Source organism: Passer domesticus, chromosome 8 (genome assembly GCF_036417665.1).
Source record: "Passer domesticus isolate bPasDom1 chromosome 8, bPasDom1.hap1, whole genome shotgun sequence".
NCBI classification, from domain to species: Eukaryota; Metazoa; Chordata; class Aves; order Passeriformes; family Passeridae; genus Passer; species Passer domesticus.
In genome coordinates, this window is record NC_087481.1 from 34,712,023 (window position 1) to 34,722,101 (window position 10,079).

General features: G+C 46.3%; 1 protein-coding gene across 1 annotated transcript; it reads right to left on the bottom strand.

The window, feature by feature from the left end:
* Positions 1–1,711: 1,711 nt before the first annotated feature.
* Positions 1,712–10,013, bottom strand: PPIF (peptidylprolyl isomerase F). Its single transcript, XM_064430337.1, has 6 exons — positions 9,692–10,013; positions 7,638–7,668; positions 6,761–6,849; positions 4,526–4,622; positions 3,716–3,791; positions 1,712–3,313 (listed from the first exon to the last, which is right to left on the bottom strand). Exons 1-6 carry the CDS (start codon positions 9,878–9,880, stop codon positions 3,178–3,180), a joined length of 618 nt encoding a protein of 205 aa, XP_064286407.1. The 5' UTR covers positions 9,881–10,013; the 3' UTR covers positions 1,712–3,177.
* Between the last annotated feature and the right edge of the window lie 66 nt (positions 10,014–10,079).

The window sequence follows — 10,079 nt, forward strand, 5'->3', positions numbered from 1 at the left end:
TATGTAAGCAGAAAGTCTGGAACAAATAATTAAAACACGAGACTAAACAAAAACATTTGTGAGTTTGTTGAAACAACTTTGAAATATAAACTCATTTTTTCTGTGTATATTTACTTGCACTTTACCTAAGGGTGTGCTTTCTTACTTGTGTTGCATCTGGAAGCACATCAGTGGTAGCCACGTGAAGCTCTCTGCAGGCTTTTCCTGGAGTGCCCCAGCCTCATTCCACGGGCAGTCTGGATGTGCCAGCCTCTCTGACAGTGTACAAATGTTTATTCTAAACACCCAGGTGAAAAATGGCAGTAGCACACCTGCCATCCCTCTGCTTTTCTCAGAGCCACTTCTCCATAGCGAGTACCTCTGTCTTCTGTGACCTATTACAGTTATGCAGGATTTCTAAACACTAGTTCCCCAAAAAACTCTTCTGGATGATACACTCAGCTTCAACACCTTCCATCACACCTCAGGAAGCCACTGCTCACAGCAATGCACAGCTGCGCCTGGGAAAGGCACCACTTTACTGATTTGCCTCATCCCGCAGGAGCTGAAGCAGCCGCTCAGGGACAGCGGGGTGCAAGACACACAGCGGCAGCGTTGGGCCTGCAGGAAGGCGGGAGGGCAGCTCAGGCACCCCGGGCGGCACAAGGAGCCGGCGGGCACGGGCCGCTGCCCCGCGCTCCACCCCCGGCCCTCACGGGGCCGCGCCGGGCCCGCCATTGCCGCGGGCGCGGGGCGCCACCTGGCGGCAGCGGTGGAGCGGGACACGGAGCGCTGTGACCCGGCAGGACAGGGACGGAGCGGGACACGGAGCGCTGTGACCGGGCAGGACAGGGACAGAGCGGGACACCGAGCGCTGTGACCGGGCAGGGACAGAGCGGGACACCGAGCGCTGTGACCCGGCAGGACAGGGACAGAGCGGGACACGGAGCGCTGTGACCGGGCAGGACAGGGACAGAGCGGGACACCGAGCGCTGTGACCGGGCAGGGACAGAGCGGGACACCGAGCGCTGTGACCGGGCAGGACAGGGACAGAGCGGGACACCGAGCGCTGTGACCCGGCAGGGACAGAGCGGGACACCGAGCGCTGTGACCCGGCAGGACAGGGACAGAGCGGGACACCGAGCGCTGTGACCGGGCAGGACAGGGACAGAGCGGGACACCGAGCGCTGTGACCGGGCAGGACAGGGACAGAGCGGGACACCGAGCGCTGTGACCGGGCAGGACAGGGATGGAGCGGGACACCGAGCGCTGTGACCCGGCAGGACAGCGGTGGAGCGGGACACCGAGCGCTGTGACCGGGCCGGGCAGGGACAGAGCGGGACACCGAGCGCTGTGACCGGGCCGGGCAGGGACAGATAGGGATGGAGCAGGACACTGCGTGCTGTCACTGGGCCGGACAGGCACAGAGCAGGACACCGTGCTGTGACCAGGTAGGACAGATATTTTAGCCCAAAGCAATGCACCATCACCTCCTCTCTTGCTGGCTGTACCTGAATGACACCACGGCTTCCCAACACCTGCAGATCAGACCCATCACAAAGTCGACAGCATAGATCAGCCCAGGTAAGCCCAAGAGGTTTCAGCTTCTCATATTCCTGCTTTCAAGAAAGGAACAGACTATTTTTTTTTTTTTGTGGCAGAAGAGTATTTAATAATTTTCATATACAAATTAAGAGAATGCACAAAAAATTGTTATTGTGTCCAAGTGAAATAAGCCAAACCAACACAATTTAATATTTAAAAAATACCATAGAGATTAAGCAGCTACAGTGGAAAGAATAAAAAGCTTTTCATTTCCATTTTTTGCAAAATTACATTCTAAATACTACCTTGCATACACGAGTGCAACCCCAGTGCAAAAAAAATCCAGTACAAAATAGTTTTAAACCCACATATTATCATCCTGCAATGAAAATAAATTCACATTTGAAGAAAGCCATCACATTTTTTCTTGTCTCTAATGAGATTATTGCACAAAACAATTGTGTGCTTTTTCCCATAACCATTGATACTTTACAGCCTTAGTGATTCCAAAGCAATGGTGTGAGGTTCCAGCATTTGTTGCTGCTTAAGCATGTCACATAGAACATACATCCTGCTTTATACAAATGAAATGTCTTGAGCTGATCTGCTGAATTCTTTCCTTCTCGTGCACACACCCCAACAATAACGATTTTGCTGCACTGATTAGGCCTTGTGATTCTGTGGTGACCAGTCCTGACTGATGATGATGATGCATAAAAAATCATAATCCAAGTAATACCCAAGTTGGGCTGACTTCCCAGGATCAACATGAAGAAAGGAAATGAAACCTATTTCTCACTCAGGCAAGCTCACTATACTGATTATATTCTCAAAGTACAAAAACAGGCCATATATTGAAAACTGAGCTGTATTCCTCACAGAACCAGACCCCAGAGCAGCACACTTCAAGTTCACAGTTCCATAATAATAAAAGTCCTGAGATCCTTTGGCTGGATTGAGGTCCTATTGCCAGGTAGAGCTTCAGTAGTAGCCTAACTCAACCTAAAGCAATTTACTTAACCCAAAAGTCAAATTGTTTCACTGAAGCAGGTAAGGTAGAGTTTATTTTAAAAAAGTAGTCTGAGACTATAAGAAAGACCAAACTAGAATTAATTTTTAAGAAATCCACAACTGTTCATTAAACCTACTGGACAGAATTTAACTGAGGCACAAAGAAAATATCAGTGTTGTTGCAGACAGCCTTGAGAGCACTGGTCAGTAGTATTGCTTCAAAATGAGACAAACAGAATAAAAATTTATTAGCACCAAAGGAAACACCACATTTCTCAATTTATACCTAACCCCCAACTGCAGAAGCCCTGCAGTCAACTCCACCACCCATTCTAACAGCAGAAACATCCAAATACCAAGGACAGTATCAACACTGCAGTCAGGTACACCCTGGGTGACTCTAGCACTTGCAAAACACAAGGGACTCTACCAAACCAGTGTGACTACCACAGTGGTGGTTACAACATGCTTCAGTTACTATTTTATGGTTTTAATCAATATTATTCAATATAAGTAAAAAAGTTGGACGAGGTTAAATAAACATGGTTCCATAGGTGCTACTTGTGAGATAAGAAATGTTTGGGTGTTTTTATGACTCATTTTTCACAGCATCCGAGTTGTCATGAAAGGTAGGGCAAAAGGTTAGGACAGCTGGCCACAGTCAGTAATGACAATCTTTTTGGAGGGCTTTCCACTCTTGGAACCAAAGCTCTCAATTTTTTTCACTACATCCATTCCTTCCTTTACGTGCCCAAAAACAACGTGCTTTCCATCTAGCCTGTAAAACAAATACACAAAGGCAGTTTTACTAAAACAGCATAAAGACAGTGTTAGCAGATCTCCATAGCTCTCACCTGCTGACCAACTCTATGGCAAAAGCTCAACTGCCCTTCAAGTGACATGGAGCTTTATAACATGACTTCAGCTCTGGACCTTAGAAACATTCTGAGGAATAGCAGCCTTGTTGCTGTCACAGCTCTTCCTCCCCCAAGTAACACAACCAATTTATTTTCCATTGGAATGAAGTAATTTGGAAGTAACAACAAAACAAAGAACCAACCAATCAAACAACAAAAATATATCAACCCATAAGCAACATGAAAAAACCTCTAAGAAAACCCCAAACCCTTCAGATTCCGGCATCAATTAATGAGGTTAATCTGCAGAGTTGAGAACCTACCAGTCAGTTTTTGCAGTGCAAATGAAGAACTGGGATCCATTTGTGTTGGGACCTGCATTGGCCATTGAAAGAACACCTGGAACAGCAGCAGCAGCTCATTAGACTGGTGTAACAAGTATGCAGTGCAAAAGACAATTTTCCTCTGCACATTTAGGTTAATGATTGACAGAAGGTGTAAGGGTCTCACAGTATCTCCAAATAATTTCTAATGCCAACTTCTTGCCTTGGACCATTCCCTCCTGCCCAGCCTCCCTTGGCTCCAGAGCAACAGTGTTAGTAACATAATTAGCTGTACACGCCCTGCATGCAATTAACACCAGCTAACCTCTCCTGTGGTTCAACAGCAGCAGCCTCCTGGGACAAGGAAGTAACAATGCACAAAATACAGACTATAAAATTCAATTAGATATTCTTCTGCATGGCCTTTCCTTTGCTTTTTCTGGTGTTATTTTGAGCTTAAAAGGATATGCTTGTGTTACCTATAAACAAGAAATTCCAGATTGCTTTGTTTTACTTCTGCAGTAATCTTTATAAACATCAAAAACTGATGTTTATGACTTATCAAAGCAGTAATTTCACCTTTGGAGAATTTTAAAGCCCCTTATGGGCTGGCATATATTTGTAGAGCAGTCCACACAAATAAGCATATGCCAGGTACAGCACATTGTTAAATTTCTTTGATACTTCTGCAATTACCAAGTGACCTGCAAATCTAAAAAACCTTATTTTTTTTTAAAAAAATACATCTTCATAACAATGCTTTATTACAGGTTATAATCTTCAGAAGGTAAAAAGAACATGTTTATTTACCAGGTCCTACATGTTTAAGTATGAAATTTTCATCTGGAAATCTACTGCCATAAATGGATTTTCCACCGGTTCCATTATGATTTGTAAAGTCACCACCCTGAAACAGAAACAGGTATTAACTCCACTAACACACATGGACTATTTCATATCAGAAGTAATGCTATTGCAAATACATAGTCTTGCTCTAATTTAAAAGTGACAACGTTAACAAATTTTCTTCAGGTTAAAGATGAGCATGGCCACTCAATTTAGAACCAGATGAAGGTACAGTCAGGCTACAAGTAGATTTCTGCTCCAGATATTGCTGATATTCTCCATAACTCCTACAACCATCTCTCTGTGTTACCAGCCTTTCTCCCGGAAGTGATGCAACAAACAGCAGTAATTTTAAGAAACACTTCAAAGGCCTCAAAACCAAATCAGCTAAGTTCATTACCACAGGCAACACCTCCCACCTCCTTTTACCCCCTCCCTTCTTCCAACAGGTATAAACACTGGTTAGGATCTCCATTATCACCCTTTGCTAGCTCTAGCTTTTGTTGTTTGTTACAGCAGAGCTATGTTAAGCTTATGTTAGCTGACTCCACGCTGCTTGCCAGCAGAGATGTGACGACCTGTCTCAGGTTAAACACAAAAAACCGGTTCAAACACAAAACGCAGCCACGGTGACTCGCAAAGGTGGCTCCCAACCACATGCCATCTCCTCTGCAGGAGTGACACCACCTGTGCCAGAGAGAACTCATTCCCAACAGGTACTGCATGTGACCTTCAGCTTCCCCTCGTCACCCTGAGTAACTCCTAGAGGTGCTGTCACAGGTGCTCCTACGCAGTCCCAGACCTATGTGCTGTGTGCCATGCGGAGACACGGAACTGCTGAGTCCCGGATATGATGGCCCTCAATTAGGCCATACCAACTGCCTGAATCACATCAACAATCATCTCAACAAGTGCAGAACTCACTACTGTTTTCTCTCACTTGAAAATTGCTGAAACCCATGACAGTATTTCCACTTCAGCAATGACCTCTGAGTAATTCCTAAACATCAATTCATTATCTCACCGTACCATAATCAACCGTCTAGTATCCTGATTTCCAGTCCATCTGGGGGGCCAAAACAGGGCAGGCAAGCTGAACAGACTTACAGGGAACTTCACAAATTCATGACAGAATTTGAAGTAGTGTTTGTATTTTTGTCATTTTTCTATATTTCTGATCCCAGAAAGACATCTTAACTCTTGTCAGTATCACAAAACCTTAGTTTGCATTTGAAAGGCAGGAAAATAGGTCCTTTACAGCACACCTGTCCCTTTTTTTCTTCTAAAAAATAGGTCATACAACTAGGGCCTCTTGTTCCAACAGATGTGTTTTTGCTTAAAAAAATAATTGAGGATGGGAGATGATCACAGTCATCAGTTAACAAATAAAGCATGCTTGCTTATAACCTTCAAACTTTGTTGAAATTTTCTCAGATATTTTACAAAGCCATTCAACAATGCAACGTTGTTGAAATGCACCCTTTTTTAAGGTAAGAGAGGACCACCAGGAATCCAGTGAACAACAGCAGCTCCATCCTGCTCATCTGCCAAGCACAGTACAAAAAGAGGCTTTCAAAAAGCTTTGTTGTTATTTTAGCTGCTGCTCTTTAAGAAAAAGGATGTTAATAAGTATGGGCTGTTGTCCAGATTTCAAAAGATTTGTTCTGTAAACCAAAACAAAATTCACCTCAGGTGCATCACCCCAAAAATCAACCCAGACCAGCCCTTTTGGTTTCCCTGTCTCCTCCACATTACAGAGACATTAAAATAAAAATACTAAAGCACATTGTCTATTGTGAACAGATTATTCTACTGGGAACAAGGAATGGACACGTTGTTTGTCAGCTCACTGAGAACAGTAAGGTGATTGTCATTCTACCCACAACTGTTTCTCCCAGGCAAGTGCCATGTTGTCAGCTCTGCCCCACACTGAAGTCCACTGCTCTACCAGAGCAGAAAGGCTTCAGACAGGCTTCTTCTGACCAGCTACACACAACTTACATTTATTTGTACAGAAGATGAGCTAAGCAACAGCCATTGCAAAAAGATCAGAAATGCAAGTTATGCTGTCACTTTGTTGTTTTGTTAGCAAAGGTTAGAGCAGAGCCATTTCAAATGTTACTACTAGTCTGTTTCCAAAATATGTAAATAATAGAAAAGTAAATTTTATAAAAAAATTTAAAAAACCCCCAACATTACCTGGCACATAAATGAAGGAATCACTCTGTGAAAAGTGGATCCTTTATACCCAAATCCTTTCTCACCAGTACAAAGGGCTCTGAAGTTTTCTGTGGAAACAAAACATAAAGTATTATACTCTGCATCATGTGTGGCAATACAAACACAACTAGATTAACCATGTCCCAAGATTATACGCTTCAAAAACTTGATTGCATCTTGAAAGTATTATCAGTCTATCAGTTATTTCCATACTTTAAAAAACCCTGGTATAAAGCCAAGAAAACAAAGCTTACTTATCCTCAAGACAGGGTACAAACCTAAGTCCTTTCCATCTCATCTCCCTTTTATTTTGCTGTGACTCCAATTCCTCAACTCCCCCCACCTTTGCCTGTAGTCACACGCTTCATTTTCTGACTTTTAAGCCTTTGTTCTTTACAGCATTTGTGAGGATTATGGCTTTTTTTAAGGATATTTGTCTACTAGGAACTAAAAAGTACAAGTTTTTTTCAGAACCACTAAATAATCAGATGAGCTAGTGACCAGTAAAATAAAACCCCACATACTCTGTGGAAACTGTAAGAAAGACCACCCCCCTTTGATTTGCCCTTCCCCATTTGCTCTGGGGTTTGATTTTAATGCCAGATAGTGTGGTTTTAAACATATTTTTTCACCACTGTTGACCCAATATATGAACAGTACTATCTTGGTAAAACTTGCAAAATGAAACTATCTGGAAAAATAAATTCCATCTCCTCACTAACACTTCCTGTCATATTTCTCCATATAACAAATGGGGATGGAACATGAAAAAATAGTTGTAAAGACCTCCTCATTCCTGCAAATCACAATCTATAACTAAGTATTTAAGTATGAAATTCTGAAGATGCTGCCTTACCTGCTGTCTTTGGGACCACATCAGCTTTCAGCTGTTAAAGAAAAATAAACAGACAAAATCATAAGTCAGCCTTTTCAAATGTACATAGAAAAACATTTACATGGCAGACTGGTACAACTGAACCCTCTTCCCAAGCTGGTGAGTCATCTCAAATCACAAGCTATTCAAAATTCCATGAATGCCTCTAAACTTTCCAAGCATTTGGCCAGCAATGAAAAATATCTCCTCAATGAAACTTTCAGCCAGTTAATGAAGAGCCACTTGAGCAGCGTCTAATGATTTAATTGATCAATACATAATTGAGCAGTAACTAAGCAGAATCTTCACTATGGACCCCAAGGATCAGTTTGGATACAACTAGAGAGACCAAAGTCCTCCCCCACCCCCTGCACAGAATCAGCTGTTGAAAATTACAGAAAAGGCAAAGGAAACAGAAGAGCAGAAATTGTACATCAAAAACAACTTATGATGTTACATATGCATTTGTAACCAATGAAAACTTCCAATTTTGACTCCTGTACATGTTTTTATTAATCTTAAAAAGGGACATAAAGTGGCCATAGCAGCCAGACCCAAGTTTTACCTAGCTGCACATCCTGACAGTGACCAGCAGCAGATACCTACAAACAGCATGGCTGCAGTAAGAATTTAATGTTCCTTCCCTAGGCCACTCTTCTGAGATGGCTATAATTTGCAGCTGAAGATCACCACAGCTCAGCCAAAGATTCAAGGAGATGCTGCAATGTATTCTGATTTTCTCTAAACTGGGAACTCTAAAAAACTTTAGCATAGAAATTGAATGATACCACAAGAAATACAGGAACATTAATGCTATTTTTTTTGTTATAATACCACCCAGATTTTTCATTAATGAATAAGGAACTTGAAGATTAATATTTTTTGCCTATGACTCTCTGAAATACTACCTTCCTGAGAGCACAACAGCTGGAATAGTCCAATTTATTCACATGCTAACACCACCAATAAATAAAAATATACTGGGCTCTAGTCTCAAAGAAGCCTCTTTTAGAGAGAATTCTGATGAACTACATTTAAAAAAATCTACAAATACAGACCCATGGTGGGTGCTAGAGGCAGAAGGCCACACTAACTTCCCTCAGCAGGCAGCTAAGAGCTTCATTTGCTCTCCAGTGGTTCTGGAGCACAGAATTGCCATACGCACCTTCCTACACACAACGCATCTCTCTGAGGCACATGCCAGCCCTAGGGTCGCATACACATAACGCGGCACACGGTGCTCACGGCGCTTTTATTTTCTTTAAGAACAGAGATTACAAAAGCTTTCCTCTTCAGGCCTTCTTTACACAGCCGAGGGGATTTTAAGGATGGAGCCAGCTGGTACCCGGCTCCGGAGCTTGCTGCCGTCCCTTCGCTGCACGTGGAGGCCCGAGGAGGAGGAAACTGACACCCTCAGGATCCAAAAGAGCCGCACAACGAGCGCCCAGCAAAACACAGGATGGAGCTGGAGGCTCCACGGGCTGAAGGGCTGCACGGGCCGGCTGCCCCAAGAGCAGCGAGGGACCCCGGTGCCGCTGGGACACCGCTCGTCCCTCTCAAGCCAGCGACACACGACAGCAGCGAGTTCGTTCGTGCTCAGTGTTTCTGCTTACACGCTATGCAAGCGACCTTCCTTCGAGGCTCCCAGGCACACCAGGCCCGTGCCCTGCGCCCCGCGGGATGGCTTTAGGGACCGGCCGCGGGCACAGCTCGGCCGCGGCTCAGCGAGGGCAGCGCCCGCTCCAGCCCCGGTCCGAGCCCAGCCCGCCCCTCCTGAGGGGCCGTACCACCGCCCTGTCGCCCCGGGAGAGGAGCCCCGAGGGCAGCGAGGCAGCGCTCCGGCAGGGGAGCAAGCCCCGGCATCCCCCGGGCCGCTCTCCCGCCTGCCCCGGGATATGTGTGCCCTCGCCGCGGGCCCTGGAGCCGGCGCTGCCCGCCCGCCCTGACCTTGCCCGGGGCCAGGCCGCCCTCGGCTCCGCAGCACCGTCCCCTGGGCCCCGCGGCGGGCGAGCTGCCCGCAGCCCCCGCGCCCCTACCTCCAGCACGACGCGTCCCAGCGGCTGGTTGTCGGCGCCCACGTCCAAGTACACCACCGGGTTCGGCGAGCCGGCGCCGGCCCCGCTGCAGCCGCGGGTGCCGGCCGCCCACATGGAGGCGAGCCCCGGCGGCGGCAGCAGGTCCCCGGGCGGGCGAAGCAGGCGTCGGGCGGCGCTCAGCGCCAGCATCCCGCGGGCGAGCAGAGCGCAGAGCGGGCGCTGCGAGTCGCGGACACGCGGACACACGGACAGACACAAGGACGCGCCGCCGCTGCCCCGCGGCCTTTATGGGCTCCGCCGCGGCGTCGCAGCGCCCGCTGGCGGCGGCGGCAGCAGCGCAGGGCGCGATGGCGGCTGGGGCGGCGCGGGCTGAGGCGCCCTGGGGCTG